Source organism: Carcharodon carcharias, chromosome 10 (genome assembly GCF_017639515.1).
Source record: "Carcharodon carcharias isolate sCarCar2 chromosome 10, sCarCar2.pri, whole genome shotgun sequence".
Taxonomy (NCBI): Eukaryota; Metazoa; Chordata; class Chondrichthyes; order Lamniformes; family Lamnidae; genus Carcharodon; species Carcharodon carcharias.
The window spans coordinates 82,410,424-82,434,716 of NC_054476.1; the positions used below are offsets into that span (position 1 = coordinate 82,410,424).

General features: G+C 46.2%; 2 protein-coding genes across 2 annotated transcripts in view; one reads left to right on the forward strand and one right to left on the reverse strand.

Annotated features, from left to right (window-relative positions):
* Nucleotides 1-6,620, reverse strand: part of pdhx (pyruvate dehydrogenase complex component X) — a 230,810-nt gene extending 224,190 nt beyond the window's left edge. Inside the window, exon 1 of the mRNA XM_041197437.1 lies at nucleotides 6,462-6,620. Within this exon, the coding sequence (XP_041053371.1) occupies nucleotides 6,462-6,594 (133 nt within the window). The 5' untranslated portion in view covers nucleotides 6,595-6,620. The remainder of the gene's footprint in view (nucleotides 1-6,461) is intronic.
* Nucleotides 6,621-6,641: 21 nt separating this feature from the next.
* Nucleotides 6,642-24,293, forward strand: part of LOC121283192 (APAF1 interacting protein) — a 56,768-nt gene continuing 39,116 nt past the window's right edge. The window contains exon 1 of the mRNA XM_041197439.1: nucleotides 6,642-6,694. Coding sequence (XP_041053373.1) covers nucleotides 6,677-6,694 — 18 coding nt within the window. The 5' untranslated portion in view covers nucleotides 6,642-6,676. The remainder of the gene's footprint in view (nucleotides 6,695-24,293) is intronic.

Genomic DNA, 24,293 nt, shown 5'->3' on the forward strand with positions numbered 1-24,293 from the left:
GGCATCAGGAACAGATAAAATACTCCAAGGAATCCTTAGGGATGCGCCACATGATTAGACTGAACAGGCCCCATCAGGGGCCCACCACATGACTTCCTGAAAAGGTGGTGTTTTACCAATTTGATTGTTTTTTTCAAGAAGTTATCAGGTTGTGGACAAGGGAAACATTGCCCGCCTGGCACTTCTGGCTGAAGATAATTGCAAATGCTTTAGCTTTGTCTTTTGCATTGATGTGCTTGGCTTCTCCATCATTGAGGATGGGGATATTTGTGGAGCCTCTTCCTCCTGTTAGTTGTTTAATTGTCCACCCCCATTCACAATTGGATGTGGCAGGAATGCAGAGCTTTGATCTGATTTGCTGGTTGTGGGATCGCTTAGCTCTGTCTATCACTTGCTGCTTCCATTGTTTGGCATACAAGTAGTTCTGTGTTACAGCTTCACGAGGTTGTCACATCATTTTTAGGTATGCCTGGTGCTGCCCTGCCATGCTCTCCTGCACTCCTCATCGAATCAGGATTGATCCCCTAGCTTGATGGTAATGGTAGGGTGAAGGATATGCCATGCCACAAATCTGTTGGAGCTAATGGCCTGCAGCCCTCATGGATACCCAGTTTTGAGCTGCTGGGTCACTTGTGAATGTATTCCATTTAGCACAATTATAGTGCCACACAACACGATTGGGGGTATCCTCAATGTGAAGACTGGATTTTGTCACCACAAGGTGGTCACTCCTACCAATACTCTCATGGGCCAGATGCATCTGCAACAGGCAGACTGGTAAGGACAAGATCTGGTAGGTTTTCCCTCTCCACCTATATGGTAGATATGGCCTTCAGGACTTGCCAGTTAAATCAGTAGTGGTGCTTCAAAGCCACTCTTGATGATGGGCACTGAATTTCCTCACCCTCTGTGCTTCTTCCAAGCTGTGCTCAACATGGTGGAGCACTGATTCATCAGCTGAGGAAGGGCGGGAGTGGTAACAAGCAAGAGGTTGTCTTGCCCTTGTTTGACCTGACTTCACAGAGTCAATGTTAAAGACTCCCAGGGCAACTCCCTCCCAACTCTGTACCACTGTGCCCCCACTTCTAGTGGGTCTGTCCTGACAGTGGAACAGGGCATCCTCAGGGATGTCTGGGACATTGTCTGTAAGGTATGATCCCGTGAGTATGACTATGTCAGGTAATCGCTTGACTAGTCCATGGGACAGTACTCCCAATTTTGGCACAAACCCCCAGTTGTTAGTAAAGAGGACTTTGCAGGGTTGACAGGGAACGACATTGTCACTTCTGGCGACTAGGTCAATGGTGGGTTGCCCATCCGGTTTTATTCCTTTTTTGACTTTTCTTGTAGCAGTTTGGTAGAACTGAGAGGTTGCTTGGGCATTTCAGAGGGCAGTTATGATTCAGCCACATCGTTATAGGTCTGGAGTCACAGTATGCCAGGCAAGATGGCAGATTTCCTTCCCTAAAGGGGCATTAGTGAACCAAATGGGTTTTTACAACAATCTGATAGTTTCATGGTTGCCATTACAGTACTGAAGCTAGCTTTTAAATCCAGATTTATTAATTAATTGGGTTTAAATTCCACCAGCTGTCATGGTGGGATTTGCACCCATGTGCCCCAGAGCATTAACCTGGGTCTCTGCATTACTAGTCCAGTTACATCACCACTAGACCATTATTGCTCTACTTGTGTCACTTAATTTCCTAAGATGAAATCAAGGAATGCTGCTTTTCTTGTTGGATGACAAACAGACCAATTCAGGAGCAGTCCTTGATGCTTTCTCACTGTGACGATATACATTGCTTTGTTATATTGGATATATATGATAGTTATTATTGAATCTGTTTCCACTATCTTGTCAGACATTGCATTCCACATCATAACAACTCACTGCTCAAATGTCCTTTCCTCATGTCATCTCTGGTTCTTCCGTTAATTACCTTAAATTTGAGTCCTCTAGTTGCCAACCTTATGCCACTGGAAACAGTTTCTCCTTATTCACATAAATGCTTCATGGTTTTGGACACTCCATCAAATTTCCCCTTAACCTTCTCTGCTCTAAGGAGAACTCACCCAGTTTCTCTAACCTCTCCAGCTAAACCTGGTGCCATTCTAGTAAAATAAAAGCAAAAAACTGCAAATGCTGGAAATCCGAAACAAAAACAAAAATACCTGGAGAAACTCAGCAGGTCTGACAGCATCTGCGGAGAGGAAGACAGTTAACGTTTCGAGTCCATATGACTCTTCACCAGAACTAGTTCTTCACCATTCTAGTAAGTCTCCTCTGCATCCTCTCTGAGGCCATCTCTGCTAAAGTATGGAGTCCAGAGTTGGCCATAATACTTCAGCAGAGCCTGGCATGTATTTTAAAGGGTTAGCATAACTTGCTTAATTTTGGCCTCTATGCCTCTACTTATAAAGTCATAAAACCAATATACTTCTGTTTTTTTTAAAAAATAGTCTTCTCAACTTGTCCTGCCACCTTCAAAGACTTGTAAATCTCCAGGTCTCTCTGTTATTGCACATGCCTTAAAATTGTACCATTTATTTTCTATTGCCCACAAAAATGAATCGCTGCATTCTATAAGTGGCAAGTAATATTCACACTACACAAGTGCCAGGCAATGATCATCTCCAACAAGAGGATCTAACCATCTCCCCTTGACATTCACTGGCATTACCATCACTGAATCCCCCACTATCAACATCCTGGGGGTTACCATTGACCAGAAACTGAACTGGACTAGCCATATAAATGCTGTGGCTGCAAGAGCAGGTCAGAGGCTGGGAATCCTGTGGTGAGTCACCTCTTTACCTCCCCAGATCCTGTCGACCATCTACAAGGCACAAGTCAGGAGTGTGATGGAATACTCTCCACTTGCCTGGATGAGTGCAGCTCCAACAACCTCAAGAAGCGCGACACCATCCAGGACAAAGCAGCCCACTTGATTGACACCCTACCCACCTTCAACATTCACTCCCTCCAACAGCGATGTAGAGTTGCAACAGTGTGTCCCATCTACAAGATGCACTGCAGCAACTCACCAAGGCTCCTTCAACAAACCTTCCAAACCCACGACCTCTACCAACTAGAAGGGCAGCAGATACATGGGACCACCGCCACCTGCAAGTTCCCCTCCAAGTTACGCACCATCCTGACTTGGAATTATCTCACTTCCTTCATTGCCACTGAATCAAAATCCTGGAACTCCCTCCCTAACAGCGCTGTGGGTGACACCCCATGGACTGCAGCGGTTCAGAAAGGCATCTCACCACCATCTTCTCAAGGGCAATTAGGATGGGCAATAAAATTGACCTAGCCAACAACATCCACATCCCTTAAACGAATATGGAAAAAAATTTCCTCTCCATGTATCTGCCCCATTTCACCAGTCTATCCAGGTCCTCCTGAAACCTGCCAGCATCAGTAGCCATTAATGCTCCTAACTCTCAATTTTGTTTTTAAATAAATTGCTTTAAATTTAAACGTTACTCAAACTTCAATTCGTTTAAATGTTTAGCTTTACTCTTCTTCCTAGTTTTCCCATTTAACTTTAGATATTGTAAGATCAGTTTATAACACTGTAATAATCTATCATGAAATTTTTGGTCATTTTTCATTTCTGCTAAGCCTTGTGGTTTTATTCCACTGGCTTTAACTCTGCTCCCCTATTCTGTCAATTCTGAAGCCTAGACTCTCCTGTTCAGTATGCAACCACATCTATTCATGTATCGGAAAGGAAGAGGACCAAGAATAATCATAAGTATAAAGAGGAGAAGCCTGAGGAAGCTGGGGCCTCCCTACCCGCCCACACCCCAGGGTGCTGGGGCTGCCCTACCCGCCCACACCCCAGGGCGCTGGGGCCGCCCTACCTGCCCACACCCCAGGGCGCTGGGGCCGCCTTACCTGCCCACACCCCAGGGCGCTGGGGCCGCCTTACCCGCCCACACCCCAGGGCGCTGGGGCCACCCTACCCGCCCACACCCCAGGGTGCTGGGGCCACCCTACCCGCCCACACCCCAGGGTGCTGGGGCCTCCCGACCCACAAACACCCAAGGGTGTTATTTCCCACCTCAGGTCATTGTATTGCCTGATGCTTCTCGCCCAGAATGTTTGTATCTCCAGCCCCATACCCTCCATACCTCTCACCCATTCTCCCTCCATTCCCCCCTCCACTCTCCCTCCCTCTCCCCACATTCACCCCCTCTGTCCCATTACCCAACTCTCCTTTGCATCCTCATTCCTCCCCACCCTCCCCCACTACCCACTCACTCCCTCCATTCCCCCTCACTCCCTCCATTCCCCCTCAAAGTCCCCCATCTGCCCCATTAGCCCCTTGCTCCCCATTCGCCCCATTATGCCCTCCCTCGCTCCTCTCCATTCCCCCCACCCTCCGCCACATTCCACCCCCACCCTCCCTCCCTCCCCGATTTGACCCCCACCCTCCCTCCCCAATTCCACCCCCACCCTCCCTCCCCAATTCCAAACCCCTCCCGGATTCCACCCCCACCCTCCCCCCGATTCCATTCCACCCCACCCAACCCACCCACCCTCCCACACCCCCCACCCTCCCTCCCCCATTCCATCCCACCCAACCCACCCACCCTCCCTCCCTCATTCCGCCCCCGCCCGCCCTCCCTCCCTCCCCCATTCCGCCCCCGCCCGCCCTCCCTCCCTCCCCCATTCCGCCCCCGCCCGCCCTCCCTCCCTCCCCCATTCCGCCCCCGCCCGCCCTCCCTCCCTCCCCCATTCCGCCCCCGCCCGCCCTCCCTCCCTCTCCCATTCCGCCCCCCGCCCGCCCTCCCTTCCTCCCTCCCCCATTCCGCCCCCGCCCGCCCTCCCTCCCTCCCTCCCCCATTCCGCCCCCGCCCGCCCTCCCTCCCTCCCTCCCCCATTCCGCCCCCGCCCGCCCTCCCTCCCTCCCTCCCCCATTCCGCCCCCGCCCGCCCTCCCTCCCTCCCTCCCCCATTCCGCCCCCGCCCGCCCTCCCTCCCTCCCTCCCCCATTCCGCCCCCGCCCGCCCTCCCTCCCCCATTCCGCCCCCGCCCGCCCTCCCTCCCCCATTCCGCCCCCGCCCACCCTCCCTCCCCCATTCCGCCCCCGCCCGCTCTCCCTCCCTCCCCCCCCATTCCGCACCCCCTCCCTCCCCCATTCCGCACCCCCCTCCCCATTCCGCCCTCCCCTCCCTCCCCATTCCGCCCTCCCTCCCCCATTCCGCCCCCGCCCGCCCTCCCTCCTTCCCCCATTCCGCCCCCGCCCGCCTCCTCCCTCCCCCATTCCGCCCCCGCCCGCCCCCTCTCCCTCCCCCATTCCGCCCCCACCCGCCGTCTCTCCCTCCCCCATTCCGCCCCCGCCCGCCCTCCCTCCCCCATTCCGCACCCCCCTCCCTCCCTCCCCCATTCCGCCCCCCCTCCCTCCCCCATTCCGCCCCCCCTCCCTCCTCCATTCCGCCCCCCCTCCCTCCTCCATTCCGCCCCCGCCCGCCCGCCCTCCCCATTCCACCCCCGCCCACCCTCCCTCCAAAACATCCACGCCTCCCCCGAAACGCCGCTCCCCTCTCCAGTACTCACACACCCTTCCATTCCCTACATATCCGCATGCCCCCCAATATGCCCAACTACCCCAACCCCCTCTCTTCCCCACCTCTATGTCTCCCACTCACCCCATTTCCCACCTCGCCCCATATCCTCAATGCCCCCCTACTCCCCATACCTCCAACGACCCCTACCCACCAGACCACTCACCTCCCCATATCTCCCACAACCCCCCGGCCCCCATATCCTCCATGCATCTCCCATCAAATTCCCCGTGCCCTCCCGTAACCTCCCATCTCCCCCACGCCCCTCGCCTCCTCCCATCTAACCCCCTCCCATCTCCCCCACTGCATACCTACCCCCCCGCCCCTCCCTGACACACCCCACACCCTGCTCCCCTCTTACACCCACCCACCAAGCCCCTGCTCCCCCCTTACACACACCCACCCAGCCTCCGCTCCATACGTACACTCTACCAGCCCCTGCTCCCCCACCTTATATCCACCCAGCCCCTGTTCCCACCATATCCCCCACTCCCCCCATATAATCACCCAGCGCTGCTCACCCCTCCATATCCCCCCACTCCCCCATATACCCACAGAGCCCTTCCTCGCCCCATTTCCCCTACACCCCCCGTATACCCACCTAACTCTTGCTCGCCCCCCCCCCATATTCCACCACTCCTCCATATACCGACCCAACACCTGATCCTCCCAATTTCCACCAGTCACCCCATATACCCACCTGCTCTCCCTATGTCGCCCTCTATCCCAATATACCCACCCAGCCTCTATTCCCCCCGTCCCCCGTATACCCACCCAGGCCCCGCTCTCCCCATACACAACCACCACCACCACCCCTCCGTAAACACCCCCGTCCCCAGTCCCTCTTCTCCCCGGATCCCGTCCGGCGGTGTCACTCACCAAGCAGCCGATGGCTAGAGCCCAGGTACCGGCAGCCGCCGAGCCACGGGACGGCGGCGGTGGCGAGCGGGAGGTTTCGAGGCGAAAGAGCCGCGCGAAGGACACGGAAGGAGCCGAGCAAGGAGGCGGCCATGATGGCAAGTGTCCTAGCAACCCGGGGGGGGGTGGGCGGGGCGGGGCCTAGTGATCAGCCCGAGAGGATCAGAGGGTCAACAATGGAGCTTGGGCCGGAGGTGAGGTCTGGCGGCGGCGGGTGAGGCTGGGGCTGGAGGAGAGGCCTGGGGCCTGGGCTGGCGGGACGGCGGAGGGGTGGTTGGCAGTGAGGCCGCACTCAGGGGTCTGGGCCTATATCGTGCACTTGCTGCCGGTCTCAGGTCAGACTGAGTCCGGTTTATCTCAGGGCAGCAACTTCACAGCCAGAGACACAAGGTCAGTAGCTGTGTCTATACTGGTATTGCTCGGTAATTAGGGAGGATAGATACTGATTAATTCATTTAAAAAGCAAGCTCTTATCACTGTGGACCCCAATTATCTATAATCCAGGTGCCTCTCTTTTTGGATTCGGCTGTTACATGTTTGGACCATAGGATTTGAGAGAGGGAGTAGGCCATTCGGCCCTTTGAACCTGCTCCATCCATCATTCAATAAGATCATGGCTGATCTGGTTGTGGTTTCAGCTCCACTTTGCTGTCTGCCCGCCATAACCTGTGCCTCCCTTGCCTATCAAAAATCTGTTTATCGCAGCTTTGAGTATATTCAATAATCCGATCTCCGCTGATTTCTGGGGATGAGAAGTCCACATTTTAACATTCTTCTGAGAGAAACAATTTGTTCTCATCTCCACCTTAAAAGGGAGACCTCTTCTTATTAAATCACGTCCCCTAGTCCTAGTCTCCCTGAAAAGTGGAAACGTCCTCCCGGTATCCACCCTATCAAGTTTCCTCAAGATCTTAGATGTTTCAATAAGATCACCTCTCATTCTTCTAAACTCTAATGGGTATAGGCCCAACCTGTTCAATCTTTTTTCGTAGGATAAGCCCTTCATCCCAGGAATGAGTTGAGTGAACCTTCTCTGTACTGCTAATGCAATTATATATTTTTTTCAAAAACAGAGACCAGAACTGTACATATTATTCCAGATGTGGTCTCACCAAGGCCCTATAACACTGCAGTAAAGCTTCCCTACTTTTATATTCCATTCTCTTTGCAATAAACACCAACATTCCATTTGCCTTCCTAATCTAGTGCTGTACCTGCATACTAACTTCTTGAGATTCATGTACCAGGACACTCAGATTTCTCTGTAGTACTAAGTTCTAAAGTCTGAAGTTCACATTTTCCCATATTATACTGCTTCTGCCAATTTTGCCCACTTGCTTAACTTATCTATATCCTTTTGCAGACTCTCTACTTCCTCTTGAGAACTTCATTACTATCATGGTGTCATCAGCAAATTTAGCTACCGTACATTTGGTCCCTTCATCCAGATCAGTGATGTAGATTGTAAATAGTTGAGGCTCCAACACTGATGCCTGTGGCACTCCACTAGCTACAGCTTGCCAACCTGTTAGCTAACCTTTACCCCTCAGCTTTCCTTTATCCATGCTATTATGTTACCCCTATCCCATGTTCTCTTATCTCATTAATATAGATTGTAAATAGTTGAGGCCCCATGTGACACTCCACAAGTTACAGCTTGCCAACCCACACCTTTGATGTAGCACCTTATCAAATGCCTTTTGGAAATCCAAATACACCACATCTACAGGTTCCCCTTTATGCACCTTGTTGCTTCCTCAAAAAATCTAAGAAATTAGTTAAGCATGATTTCCCTTTCACAAAGCCATGTTGACTCTGCCTGATCACATTATGATTTTCTAAGTTTCCTGCTATAATCTCCTCAATGAATTTTAGCAATTTCCCTATGATAGGTATTAGGCTAACTGGCCTATGGTTTTCTGCTTTCTGCCTCCCTCCTTTCTTGAATAAAGGTGTTACATTAGCTATTTTCCAATCCACTGCAACCCTTCCAGAATCTAAGGAATCTTGAAAGATTATAACCAATGCACCTACTCTACAGCTAGTTTCCTAAGCCGTCTACAGTGAAGACAGACACAAAATACCTGTTCAACACCTCCACCATTTCCTTGTTTTCCATTATCAATTCCCCAGACTCTCTCTCTAGAAGACCAACATGAGCTTTAGTTACCCTTTTACTTTTTCAATATTTGTAGAAATTCTTATTATTTGTTTTTATATTACTAGCTAGATTTCTCATACTCAACTTTCTCCTTCCTTATTACTTCTTTAGTCATTCTCTGCTGGTTCTTAAAATCTGACCAATCTTCTGACCAACCATTAATCTTTGCAGATTTGTGCACTGTTTCTTCCAATTTCATAGAATCCTTGACCTCTTTATTCAGCCACGGATGATGCATTCTTCTCAAAGAATCTTTCTTTCTTTCTTTCCAGGTTAAACCTTTGTTGAGAGTTATTAAATATGACTTTAAAAGTCTGCCACTGCATCTCTACTGTCCAACCTTTTAAACTAGTATCCCAGTTCACTTTAGCTAGCTCTGTTTCATACCCTTATAATTAGATAATTATTCAGCTTTAAAACACTTGTCTTAGACCCACACTTAACCCCTTCAAACTGAACTTGACATTCTATCATGTTATGATTGCTGCCACCTAAAAGGTCCTTTACCATGAGGTTATTGATTAATTCTGTCTCATTGCTCATTACCAGGTCTAGAATAGCCTTCTCCCTGGTTGGCTGTAGAACTGCTCTAAGAAATTGTCCCACATACAGTCTAGTAACTTATTTTCCAGACTACCTTTGCCAATCTGATTCATCCAGTCTACATGTAAATTAAAGTCACCTGTGATTATTGTGATATCTTTCTTATATGCCCCATTTATTTCTTCATGTACACTCTGTCCTACAGTGTAACTACTGTTAGGATGTCTATAAGCTACTCCCACAAGTGAGCTCTTACCTTTACTATTTCTTATCTCTACCCAAACTGATTCTACATCTCACTCTTTGGAGCTAAGGTCATCTCTCAGTACAGTACTAATGACATCCTTAAGTAACAGAGTTACCCCACCACCTTTCCCTAGCTGCCTATCTTTTGAAATGCCAAATATCCTTTAATATTCAGGTCTCATCCTTGGTCATCCTGCAACCATGTCTGTGATGGCTATCAGGTCATACATATTTATTTTTATGTGTGCCAAAGTTCATCCATCTTGTTCTGAATGCTGTGCACATTCAGATACAGAGCCTTTAGCTTTGTCTTTTTACCATTTTTGTAATCTCTGGCCTTATCTGCTAGTGTACTAAATTTGTACTCTCTGTCCCTTCCTGCCACATTCTGGTTATCTTTACCCAAAATCACTACCCTGCTCTGGTGCCTCATTGTTACCCTTTGATTTACTATATCTCCTTTCACATGATCCCTTCCCCCCACTATTTAGTTTAAAGCCCTCTCTACCACCCTTGTTGTAAGGCTTGCCAAAACACTGGTCCCAGCATGGTTCAGGTGAATCCCAAAGGTACAGCTCCCACTTTCCCCAGCACTGGAGCCAGTGCTCCATGAATCAAAACCCATTTCTCCCACACTAGTCTTTGAGCCACGCATTCAACTTTCTAATCTTATTTACCCAATGGCAATTTGTTTGTAGCTCAGATAATCAGCGATTATTACCTTTTGAGGTTCTGCTTTTTAATTTAGCCCCAACTGCTCATAATCCCTAAGCAGAACCTCTTTCCTAGACCTATCTGTCATTGGTACCACAACAACTGGATCCTCCCCCTCCCAATGCAAGTTCCTTTCCAGACCCGAGCAGCTGTCCCAAACCCTGGCACTGGGCAGGCAACTCAGCCGTCTGGACAAACACTCCCTACTGCAGAGAACTGTGTCTATCCTTCTGACTATGCTGTCCCCTACTACCATTGCAATCCTATTAACTCCCCCTACTTGAATGGCCTCCTGTACTACTTTACAACGGTCAGTTCGCTCATCCATTCTGCAACCTCCGCTTTCATCCCCACAAGGTGCAAAAACCATGAAGCTATTGGACAATTGTAAGGGCAGAGGCTCCTCTGGTTCTACATTCTCGATCCCTTTACCTGCCTCACTTGCAGTCACACTCTCTTGTGCACTGACCAAATCAGAAGACCCTGACCTAAGGGGTATGACCGTCTCCTGGAACAAAGTGTCCAGGTAACTTTCCCCTTCCCTGATGTGTTGTCTGCAGCTTGGTCTCCAGCTCAGTAACTCTGAGCCTCAAGCTGCTGACACCTACTACAGCCGTGTTTGCCCTGGATCACACTGGTGTCTAGGAACTCCCACATTCTGCAGTCACAATGCATCACCTGCCCTGCCATCTTTATTATGTTTTAATAATTTATTGTTATTTTTTAAATTTATAATTAGTAAATCCAACTACTCCCAATGAGCTTTACTACTGCTAGTAAACCTTACTAATAAAACCTTACAATTACTGATAAATTACCTAAGTTTTGAAAGATAAATGAGCAACTCACCAACCAATCACTTACCTGCTTCCCTCCTCTTTAACTGCACCAGATTCCCAAGTTCACATTCTAACTAGCTGCACTCAGTGATGAATTTGTGTTTACATGTTGCCAGAGCTGTTTCTTTCTTCCTCCACAGCTTATATTTCCAAGCATGCCTGCACAATATATCCCCAAGACCTCTTTGAAATGTGTAGTTGTAGTTTTCTGAAATCCTGACCCCAATGGCTTCTAAACATTTTTTCTCTGACCAGATGGGGGAGGAACACTGTTTTAACTGTTGCAGGATGTCTGGCTGTGATGGGATTCACAGTTCAGTTCCTTGTACTGGGGATAGATACAACAAATATTACAAGCTTTATGTTGCACGATTAGTTAAAATCAAAGCTCGTGGATCTGATTAGAAGACCAAGAGCAGGATTAAGGGACATGTACTTAATTGGAAGGAAGGGACTAGTTGTGTACCACAAGGATCTCTGCTGGGGCCTCAACTATTCATTATATTTATTAGCAACTTAGATAACACAATAGAAAACCATATAACCGAGTTTTCCAAAGACACAAAGATTGTTGCATGGTAGTAGTGTAGTTGGGAGCATTAAATTACAGAAAAGACTTTGATAGTTTAAGTGAGTGGGCAAAACTGCGCAGGATGCATTTCATTGCACTCAGCGTGAGGTCATCTTTTTGGATGGATGACCTCAAAAAAGGAAGGATCTGAGTAGTGTTTAAATGTTGAAAAGCTTGGAACAGTAAGGGTCCAAAGAGAATTAGGGTCCATGTATTAAAATGTCATGATTAGGTACAAAAATAATCAAAAAGACTAAAGAAATGTTAGCCTTTAGAAGTAGAAGTCTAGAATATAAAGTGGAGGAAATTATGCCCTGGTTAAGAAAGTCTAGAATATAAAGTGGAGGAAGTTATGCCCTGGTTAAGAAACCAAGAAATAGGAGCAGGAGTAGACCATATAGCTCTTTGAGCCTGGCTCTGCCAATTAATACAATCATGGCTGATCTTGGCTTCAACTCCATTTTCTCGCCTGCTCCCCATTTCCCTTAATTCCCTGCAAGACCAAAAATCTGTCTATCCCAGATTTGGCTAGACCACCTCTGAAGGGCAGTTCTGGGCATGGAGCCCTGAAAAGATACATTGGCCTTGGAAGGAGTGGAACGTAATTCACCAGTTTGTTACCAGTACTCTGTGGGTTAAGTTCTGAGAGAGATGATATAAACTAGCCTTGCATTCCCTGAATTATAGATGATTGAGGGCTGGTTTGGTTGGGTTTTTTAGGATTTTGAACAGAATTGATAGGGTAGATAGAAACTTTTTCTGCTGTTGGGGGAGTCAAGGATAAGGGGGTATAACCTTAACATCAGAGTCAGGCCATTGAGGAGAGAATTTAGGAAACGCTTCTTCATGTAAAGGGTGAAACTCTGTTCCCAAAAAGTAGTAGACGCTAGTTCAATTAACAATTTAAAATCTGAAATCAATGGAGTTTTGCTGGACAAGGATATAAACGGATGTGGTGCCAAGGCAGGCGGATGGAGTTGAGATACAGATAAGCCATGATGTCATTGAATGGCCAAAGAAGGTCAAGGGACTGTAGGGCCTGCTCCTGTTCCTATGCTGTTAAGTACCATATATTACTGAGCTTCACTGAGCTGTGTTTTCAGCAGCAAGTTCATTCCCATTTAGAGATTTTAAACTCTGATTGATATAGGAGCACAGCATTTGATTTAAAAAAAGACCCTGTAAGTTTTGCTGTGGCACTCCCACAACCTTTAATCAAAACAGAATCATTATTTATTCAGAGGAAGGTTATTATAAAATAATGTATCTCCAACTGTGTTAAGAGTTGTATCTTTCATTAAGTCAAAATTGGACTTTGGCAGAATCCGCAATGTAACCTTTCTTCTAATAGCACTCTTCAAAGAGACCTTGGAGTTGTAAAGTGCAGGGAAAGTTGGAACTGTCAGTCCTGTGTAGATTTTGACAGCACATCTATAGGAAGTTGGGACACTGAACTGTGCAGCTTCTGCAGCAGCTTTCTAGCAAACAAACAATATCAGAAAGTTTATCAAAACAATTGGAATGCAGAACAACGGTGCTTTTTAAAACAAAAGGTACTGGATCATTATTATTAAGATGATTATTACAGGTCTCTGTTGCAGAATTGTGACCTAAATAAGTCACATTATTGTTGGGAAGATAAGTTGCTGTGCTGCCCCATCTGCACAGCCTTCTAATGGCAGGTGTTACAGCTCCTTAGAATCTAATTTCAGCATCTCAGTACTCTGAGTACAGAGCTGTAATTGCTGTAATAACTCAAGAGGATAATTGCAAGAAATGTTTTAGCACCATGACACATAGTAATTGATCTGTAACAGAGACATCTACTCCCTTCAAAAAATTATCATTACAATTGACAGTTGTGAGATCCATGAAGTGTGTGTGGGACCCAGGGGACAGGGCATAGTGTACAATTATGCCATATGCCAAGTTCTTGAAAAAAGGAAAAGGGAAAATGAGCTGCTTTAAAAATAATGTCGGCTAAAGTACATCTGCGTCTTTGTTTGGCTGAGCTGACAGTTATTTTAAGATGTGGTGGAATGGCTCCACATTAAAATGTTTGTTACAAAATGTGGCAGGTAGGAATTATGGATCCTTGCAGTCAGAAACTGAAATGTAAATTTATTCTTAAAGTTGATTCTGTTCAAGTGGAAATCTGTGACTCTTCAGGAACTTTACTTCTGTCCTGTGCAACAAAGTAATGCATGTACTTATCATGAATATAGAACCCCCCATCCCCCGCCATGTGAACGTTCATCACTTCTATATTGTGAATGGCTACTACATTAGCACAGGGAATGCCTTGTGTTGTATTCCTTGCCTATGCTCAGTCTCATCTCAGCTGGGGCAGCTGAGGGGACATTATAATGTTTCTACTATATGGTGACTGCCAGTACTGCCAGTCCCCAAAGCAGAGATCTCATGTCACCATCTGCCATTCACAGGTAAACTTGCCAGAATTCACTAAAACCAGGAGACCTGTGTCTTCTTTGCAGCTGAGCATAACAAATCTGACAGATTTAGCTTCCTGTTGCAGAAGGTTGTGCAAGGAATGAAGCAACTTATAATTAGCCTCGGTGTTGCCAGAAAATCTTGATTCACTGACATGTCATGAAGAGTGAAAGTATGCTGATGTGGGATGAGAATAGGATCAGGATGCTCTGCATGAAAATTAAATAACTTACCAAGAGTCAAATAATGGAGGTTTACTGGTACCTACAAATATGTAGCAATGCTGAAAGAGGCAAGCCTGCTGTTTGTCACCAGCTGACACAAAATTGAGTGAAATGAGTTAATTTGTGACCAATGATTGTCTGAGATAGAAGTGGTGGAGAGTTAACTATTTGGCGATGGTGCCATTAATCGAGACCTGCTTCAAAACTTCCTGCAGAAAGTTTCATTTCCCTACCTGCTTTACTTCAGCTTCCACCACTGGATAAATATTTTCTCCCAAATTACTTACTTTCACACTCATACCTACCTTTTCGTTCTTCATTTGCCATAATACCTCTGTTAGTATTGTCTTGCTTAATCGTTCCCATCTCTGAATTGTACTCCGCAAAATGTTCCCATATCCCATTCAAGTTGTTTCCCCAAACAGCCTCAATCTTCACTCCCCCAAGTCCAAAAGATGCAGAGTTGAAGGCACCTGACTCAAAACTAGCTTAATCATCTATCGCCAAACCTGGCCAGGCGTCACATTCTTCTGCCAAGACTGCTTACTGTCTTGTCATCCTGCAAAGCCATGTTAACATGTTGCTCCATTTCTCCACTACCAATCACCTCCTTAAAGCTTTCATCCCTATCCCTCTCCCTCTCCCTCACCTCTAAAATCAAGTGTAAGGAGCTTCACAAAGTTAAAAACCATTGGTTAATAGGATGGCCACTGCCAGTGGCCACTAATACTGGACAGCATTGTGATGCGCAGAGGGTGGAGTCATTATGTACAGGGATGACGTTATTGCGTCATTATCGCATTCGGAGATTCAGTGCGGCTCCAATGTGTGTGGGTGGTGGGAATAAAGTATGAAAAAACAGTTTTCTGCGTCCCTGTCACTTTGAGACTGTGGCAGATGGGGAAAGGAACAAGCAAGAGCTCCTGCCAGTACTTCACTGAGGTAGGTATACTAAGGCACACAATGCTGGATATGAAGCCGTCTGATACTGGACAGTGGCCAGACCAGCTAAAAACTGACTGCCCAGTGCAAAACTGGACATCTGGCCACCATATTGACAGTGAGCGCAATCTTTCTATCTCTCACGACAATAAAATAGCTTTTAACTTCTACATTTTCCTTCTTAGTCTGATGAAATCTTTGTCCTGCAGCATTCTGTTTAAAATCTTGAATGTCTTGGCAGGCTTAGTTGGACCAGGCATGTTTCTCTACCTATTTGTTTTTACCTTCCTCTGTCCTGAACTAGAAGGAAAGGTCATCTTGCTGAGCACTTGGGACAAGAGATTTCACCATACAAAGGGCGTGGTGTTTGTTAATTGTCAGGCAAGCTGTTGAATTATTTATTATTTACAGCTTTTGGAGAAAACAGACTCTATTAGTATATTTATCATTTTATCTAAGTAGCACCTTACTGTAAAGTTTGTGTTAATACACTTCTCTGCTTTGAAAACCGAACATTGAAAGTGTCTTTTCTTCCAAATATCAAAAAATCCTGAATATGCCATCCTTTTGTTCCCTCACCTCTTTCCATCACAGAGGAGTGCACTTCAGGTTATCTGTACCCACATCACTCTCCACCACTGTTGGGAGAGAGCTATTAGATTTTCTATTTGAAAAAAATTGCATTGAAGATTTGCTATTTTGGAAGGTAGTGTAACTGGTGGTTCCCTAGGCACCAAGAAGCACTTGAGTGACCAGGGCTTCTAAATGAGCCTGTGATTTCTTGCTTGCTTACTGTTGATGGCCTCTTTCCCTGCCTGAGTCAGTCAGAATGCCTGACCTAAAGGTTTTTCTCCCTACTGTCACACTGTGACCTCGGGAGTCCTTAATTCTGCTGTCCCTGTTCTCTTCCTCATCTCCATGCTGCCTCTTTGTGGCATCATTTGCAGACATGGTTAGTGATCAACACTGTGTCCTTGGCTGAATTGTTGCTCCCGACTGCCATGTTTGGTTTCAAGCCGTTTCACCAATAACCTTAAGTCTGTGTGCTCTGGCCACTGACCTTTCTGGTGCTTGTGAAAGGTCCGAGGAATACTCTGGTACAAAATTTCAACACTCGGAGTCCAGATGCAAGATTCAAGTGGTTCCTTTATTATGCACGCAGGGAGCAAACGCTGGGCAATCCAGGCGCTGCACCCCCGAGGCTGAAATGAGCAGAGTTTATATATCTTTTACTATCAGTTACAACTTAATGGTATTTGTTAGACAAAGGCCACAGCACAATGACACCACCACCCCCCCCCCCCCCCGGTGGGCTGATAATTGTGTTCTTGTACAGTAATTACAGTGCAGAGACTGGGCATTATCTATTTTGAAGATAGCTAGCAGACAGTGCGAAATGGCCTTCCCCATTTCGTCAACTCGCAGACACTTCCTCCTACCTCTCCCTGGACCATGACCCCACCACTGAACATCAAGCCATTGTTTCCAGGACTGTCACTGACCTCATCTCCTCTGGGGATCTCCCTCCCACAGCTTCCAACCTGATAGTCGCCCAACCTCGGACGGCCCGCTTCTATCTCCTACCCAAAATCCACAAACAGAACTGCCCCGGTAGACCGATCGTCTCAGCTGGCTCCTGCCCCACAGAACTCATTTCTCGTTATCTTGACTCCCTTCTCTCTCCCCTTGTCCAGTCCCTTCCCACCTACATCCGTGATTCCTCTGACACCTTACGTCACATCAACAATTTCCAGTTCCCTGGCCCCAACCGCTTCCTCTTCACCATGGACGTCCAATCCCTCTACACCTCCATCCCCCACCAGGATGGTCTGAGGGCCCTTAGCTTCTTCCTCGAACAGAGACCCGAACAATCCCCATCCACCACTACTCTCCTCCGTCTGGCTGAACTTGTTCTCACGCTGAACAATTTCTCCTTCAACTCCTCTCACTTCCTCCAAATAAAAGGTGTGGCTATGGGTACCCGCTTGGGCCCCAGCTATGCCTGTCTCTTTATGGGGTATGTGGAACATTCCTTGTTCCAGTCCTACTCCGGCCCCCTTCCACAACTCTTTCTCCGGTACATCGACGATTACTTCGGTGCCGCTTCATGCTCTCGTTGGGACTTGGAAAAATTTATTAATTTTGCTTCCAATCTCCACCCCTCCATCATTTTCACGTGGTCCATCTCTGACACTTCCCTTCCCTTCCTTGACCTCTCTGTCTCAATCTCTGGTGATAGACTGTCCACCAATATCCATTACAAACCCACCGACTCCCACAGCTACCTCGACTACAGCTTCTCACACCCCGCTTCCTGTAAGGACTCCATCCCATTCTCTCAGTTCCTTCGCCTCCGTCGCATCTGTTCCGATGATGCTACCTTCAAAAACAGTTCCTCTGACATGTCCTCCTTCCTTAACCCAGGTTTTCCACCCACGGTCGTTGACAGGGCCCTCAACCGTGTCCGGCCCGTCTCCCCTGCATCCGCCCTCATGCCTTCTCCTCCCTCCCAGAAACACGATAGGGTCCCCCTTTTCCTCACTTATCACCCCACCAGCCTCCGCATTCAAAGGATCATCCTCCACCATTTCCGCCAACTCCAGCATGATGCCACCACCAAACACATCTTCCCTTCACCCCCCCATCGGCATTCCGTAGGGATCGCTCCCTCCTGGACACCCTGGTCCACTCCTCCATCACCCCCTACTCCTCAACCCCCTCCTATGGCACCACCCCATGCCCACGCAAAAGATGCAATACCTGCCCCTTCACTTCCTCTCTCCTCACCGTCCAAGGACCCAAACAGTCCTTTCAAGTGAAGCAGCATTTCACTTGCATTTTCCCCAACTTAGTCTACTGCATTCGTTGCTACCAATGTGGTCTCCTCTACATTGGAGAGACCAAATGTAAACTGGGCAACCGCTTTGCAGAACACCTGCGGTCTGTCCGCAAGAATGACCCAAACCTCCCTGTCGCTTGCCATTTTAACACTCCACCCTGCTCTCTTGCCCACATGTCTGTCCTTGGCTTGCTGCATTGTTCCAGTGAAGCCCAACGCAAACTGGAGGAACAACACCTCATCTTCTGACTAGGCACTTTACAGCCATCCGGACTGAATATTGAATTCAACAACTTTAGGTCGTGAGCTCCCTCCCCCACCCCACCCCCTTTCTGTTTTCCCCCTTCCTTTTTTTTTCCAATAAATTATATAGATTTTTCTTTTCCCACCTATTTCCATTATAAAAAGAGAAAAAGAAAAAAAAATATTTATTTATTTATTTTATTTTCATCTTTTATGCTCTCCCCACCCCCACTAGAGCTATACCTTGAGTGCCCTACCATCCATTCTTAATTAGCACATTCGTTTAGATAATATCACCAACTTTAACTTTAACACCTATGTGTTCTTTTGTTTTATTGTTGTTGACATCTTTTGATGATCTGCTACTATCACTGCTTGTTTGTCCCTACAACCACACCCCCACTCCACCTCTCTCTCTCTCTCTCTCTCTCTCCGCCCCCCACACACACACCTTAAACCAGCTTATATTTCAACTCTTTCTTGGACTCGATCTCAAGTTCTGCCGAAGGGTCATGAGGACTCGAAACGTCAACTCTTTTCTTCTCCGCCGATGCTGCCAGACCTGCTGAGTTTTTCCAGGTAATTCTGTTTTTGTTTTTGTTTTGGATTTCCAGCATCCGCAGTTTTTTTGTTTTTTTCCCCATTTCTTGATTGAGTTATCCCGTGTCCCCGCCCATGTGTCTCCTATTTCCTAATTGCAAAATTACACCTGAGCCCTTTGTACAAGTTTATAGCTTTCATGTAAGGCTGCGACTATTTGTGTATACTTTGATGCCTTAGCTGCTGGTTGTGGCTAGCACTTTAAAATAAATCCAAATTTTTTGCATCTTCACTTGAAACAAGTTTACCTTTATTTACTCTAACAAAACCATTCATGATTTTGAACACTTCTATCAAATCTCTACTTAACATTCTGATCAATCCCAGCTTCTCTGGTCTCTCTGTATAACTAACATCCCTCATCCCTAGTACCATTCTGGTAAATTGCTTCTGCATTCTTCCTAAAGTGCTGCTCAAAATTAAACATAATATTCCAGCTGAGACTAAGCAACTGTTTTTCTTTCTAAAGGTTTAATAATAACATCCTTACTTTTGTTCTCTATGGGCTGTAACATCTAAGCTCCAGGGCAGTGTAACTTGGGGAGTACTCCAAAGAAGTTCCCAGGTAAGGTTTGTGCAGCAATTGCCTGGGAAGTGCAAACTTCCAGTGGCCAATTGCCCTGCATTGGGAACCATCGAAAAATGCGATTTAAATCGCAACTTCGGATGGTTCCAACTGTCCTATACCAATAGTTACCCAGAAAAAGTTAGAAGAATTAAAACCACTTCTAGCTTCTGGGTAACTATTGCACAAACCCACATTGACCCACCATGGGAATCCCCCCCACACTCCTGAACTCGCAGGGTACTCACCCCACACCCTGACTAACCCCCCTCCCCAAGGGATTTCCCCTCCCCAGACCGTCCACCCTTCCCCCCCACCCCCCCGAACCATCCGGCTGTAAAAAAAAGGGTGTGACCTCCTTGCCCCTGACTCAGCAGCCTCAGGAGCATGCTGTCCTGCATAGTTCTTGGCCAGCCTGAGTTGGAAGGCCGGGCAAGACAGAATCAAAAAGATTACAAAGTAAGTAAGTTGGGGCAAAGTGGCAATCCTACTCTGATTGCCACTTCATGGAAGGTCAGGCCCTGTACCTCTGGAAAGCAAAGCATCCAATATGTATATTTTTTAAAACACAATTCTCAACTTGCCCTGCCATTTTCAACGATACATTGCCAGGTATCTTTGTTCCCACACCTGCTTTAAAATTGTAACCCTTTGCTCACATTGCCTGTCCTCATACTTCCTATCAAAATGCATCATTTCACACCTCTTTGAATTAAATTTATATTTCATGTGTCTGCCCATTTCACCAGTCCCCTTGAAGCCTGTTACTATCCATTTACTGTTGAATACATTACCATTAGTTATTGTATGAGGTACAGCATTTCTATACATTTATTTGGATCTGGTATCTTAACTGTTCATTCACACTACGCATTTTGTGCCAATCCCCCAACTAACATGACCAAAAATGAGTTACTCGATTAAGCACCTTATTGGGATTTTGTTGTTACATGACTTTCAGCCAGGTGAAGAAGGAGACCAGAAGACAATATTTACCCAGTTTTAGATTTATTCACAAAGTGAGACATTACAAATGTCTTCTTAAACAAAAACAGAATTACCTGGAAAAACTCAGCAGGTCTGGCAGCATCGGCGGAGAAGAAAAGAGTTGACGTTTCGAATCCTCATGACCCTTCGACAGAACTCATGAGGACTCGAAACGTCAACTCTTTTCTTCTCCGCCGATGCTGCCAGACCTGCTGAGTTTTTCCAGGTAATTCTGTTTTTGTTTTGGATTTCCAGCATCCGCAGTTTTTTTGTTTTTATTTTTTTACAAATGTCTTCTTGTTCATCCTTTGAGGCGAAGATGACCATGGTCATCATCTGGAATATTTGGTAGGGTTCCGGTGGGTACATAGGTGACTGCTAAGACTGAACTGCGTCTGGAAGGTTCTGATACAAATAGGACAGGATACCACAGACGATTAAGCATTGGATGAGATGCTGGCTCGGAATTCCCTCTCCTTGTGTTTTCTTTCTGCCTTTGATATGTGTTTGCTTTTGAAGGAGGTCACACCATTTGGTTGCGCCAGATGCAACCAAAATGGGTGACCGCCTCCCAGGAGTCAAAACAATATTAAAATTCCCAAGCAAAGCTTTCAAAGTATCCTTGCAACACTTCCTTTAACCACTGAGAGCACACCCCAGACTGAAGTTCTCCAGGAAGATTCACTTTAATAGCACACATCAGGCATCTTGGCTACGTGGCCAGCCCAACTCAGTTGTGACTGTCTCAATATGGTGTGGATGTTTGGCATACCAACTCAGATGAACACCTCAGTATCTGGTATTTTTCCTGCCATCTGATCTTTAGAAACTTCTGAAGGCAGCTCAAGTGAATGCAGTTGAGCTTCTTTGCATGACGCTGGCACACAGTCCAAGTCTCACCTATGTCGAGCAAAATGGGCAGGACTATTGCTCGATAGATTTTCTTTTTGGAAGGCAGCCTTATTCCTCTGCATTACCAGACTGATGTTCGAAATTTGCTGAAGGTTATTCTTGCTTTAGAAATTCTTTGGAAACCACCACCTGATAGTTCCTCTCCAAGCCACTGATCCTTCACTGTCACTGGGTCAAAACCCTGAAATTCCCTCCTTAACAGCACCTGTGGGTGTCCCTACACCACATGGACTGCAGCAGTTCAAGAAGGCGGCTCACCATCACCTTTCAAGGGCAATTAGGGATGGGCAATAAACGCTGGCCTAACCAATGACACCCATATCCCATGAATGAATTAAAAAAAGAAGCCTTGTTGTCGATAGCGACAGCTCAAGAGAGTGTGCTGCTGAGATAAGTGAACTTATCCATTGCTGACAGGCTCTGGTCATGGACTGAAACCTTGGGCTCAAAGATAGAGTTTTCCTGGAGCAGGCTGGTACATTACTTCATGTTTCCTTGTGCTGATCGTAAGGCCAAAGTTGTCACATTGAAGAACAACTCCATGCTACATATCGCATAGATGGGAAGCTGCTCAATCTGAGATGCCTCCAGGTGAACCAAGGTTTCCAAGGACATACTTTGCGATTTCTTGTTTGACAATGAATGCACACTGGTTGCCAGTTCAGAGCTGGACATGCAATGTAGCACAAATGTATAGCTTTTAACTTTACAACCCACCACCAGTGTCAATAAGTGTCTCTTTATACCTCTGTTGAACCCTTAACCAATTAAGTTGCCCATTTGAAAGGGCACTATTACCCCAAATTAACAAAAGAACTTCAGACGAAACTTTTAAGCTTAAAATGTAATTTCCAGTGTTGATGATGCACCCCAGTGTCCACTGGTCACAGAAAGCAATACAAGTAATTATCCAATGAGTGCCTCTCCCACCCCGTAGACACTTAACCTTAATTTTCAACCTTAATCTATACAATTAACACTTGTTGCACACAGATTGGCTGCTGTATTTCCTGTGTAACACTTACTGCACTTCAAAAATACTTCATTTGTTGTGAAGAGCTTTGAGATGTCCTGAAGACCCAAAAAGGTGCTAAATAAATGTAGGTTCTTTCTAAATATGAAGACTGATTTACAAAAGTACTACTACAACAACTTGCATTTATATGATGCCTTTAATGCAGTAAAACAGGAGTATTATCAAACAAATACTGAGCCACATAAGGAAATATCAGGATAGAAACATGATTGCACAGGTAGGTTTTAAGGCATGACTTTAAGAAAGGAAGATTTAGGGTAGGAATTCGAGAGCTTGGGGCCCAAGCAGCTGAAGGCACTGCCATTAAAATCAGTGATGCATGAGAGGCCAGAAGCGCAGATATCAGGAGAGCCAAAAGGCAGAAGGAGGTTTCACAGATAAGGAGGGGTGAGGCCATGGAGGGATTTGAAAACAAGCCCTCTGTTGAAGGGTCATGAGGACTCGAAACGTCAACTCTTTTCTTCTCCGCCAATGCTGCCAGACCTGCTGAGTTTTTCCAGGTAATTCTGTTTTTGCCAAAGATTTTAACATGGATGTTGCTGGACCAGGAGTCAATGTGGGTCAGTGAGCAACATGAGATGATGACCGAAGGGGACTTGGTGCAAGTTAGGATACAGGCATTACAATTCAGATAGCCAGCCAGCCACAATAGAACTGGGACCTAGGCTTACACACACATGTACTTTTATTTATAGAGACACATATTACAAGCATGCAATTCCAAAACTAACAATCACACTTTCAGTCTGCTCCTTTATAAAAGAGAACAATTGAGTTCCCAGTTAATGCCCATCGTGTGAATACAATTAAATACTCACTCCATTTGCAACTAATGAAGGGCAGCAGAGATTTGGATGAGTTCAAGTTTGGGGAAGGTGGCTCATTATACTTACCAACTCAAGTGGGTTCTGCATCATCTTGTGTTCAAACAGTGAGTGCTGGCCACCAGACTGGTTCTAAGTAGCATTTCCTGATTGTAGGGTCACCCATGTGACAAGATAAAGCATGGTAAAACTAAACACACTGTCCTAAGTATTACCTTCTGGAGCTGGAGTGTCATTGTTCCATTTTTTTGCCTTTGCCCAATCATGTAAATTCTCCATTTCTTCACCTGACATCCACTACACGCAGATGGATTACAATTTTCATAATTAACCATTCAGAAACTCTTCATGCCACCAAACCAGAATTAGCCAGTGTTTTTGCAGATTTCAATGGCTGGACAGACTCCCAGCTCTTTCTTGATTTCCTTATCTGACCTATGATGCTTGTTATTTTTCTCTCTCAAAAGCTTGACAAATTACGCCTTATAGAGAACAGGAAAACACAAAAAGTTGAGACACCAGATGCTATATATGGTATCTGCTGTTGTGCTTTTGCAACTATCTTGTTCCTCCGTTCAGTCTCATGCATGCAACTTAGAGGGTGTGTCACAAGTCCAGGTATGCCTCAAGTATCTACTTGAGTTCAGTGGTTTTTAGTTGCTGCTTTCGGTGGGCTGATTGCCTGCTTTCTATAGTATTTGATTCCCATTGTCCTACCTGTTAACAATTATCACATTATCTGGGAGCATAACACTGAAACTCCTTTTCAATTAAAGGGGACCTCCATATACAGATTCGAAACACTAACTCTGTTTCTCTCTCCACAGATGCTGCCAGACCTGAGCTTTTCCAGCATTTTTTGTTTTTATTTCAAATTTCCAGCATCCGCAGTATTTGGCTTTCATCTCCATGTTTTAAACATGTGTACTCCTTTAAGGCAGACTGAGTTAATATTGTTTGGTTTGATAATGAGCTACCTCATTCCACATTAGGTAAAACATACAGAACACTGGGTGTGCCACTTGACAGCCATCATATTCAGTTCATCTTCTGCTGTGTACTACTGCAAAGATTTAAAAAACACATACACTAACAA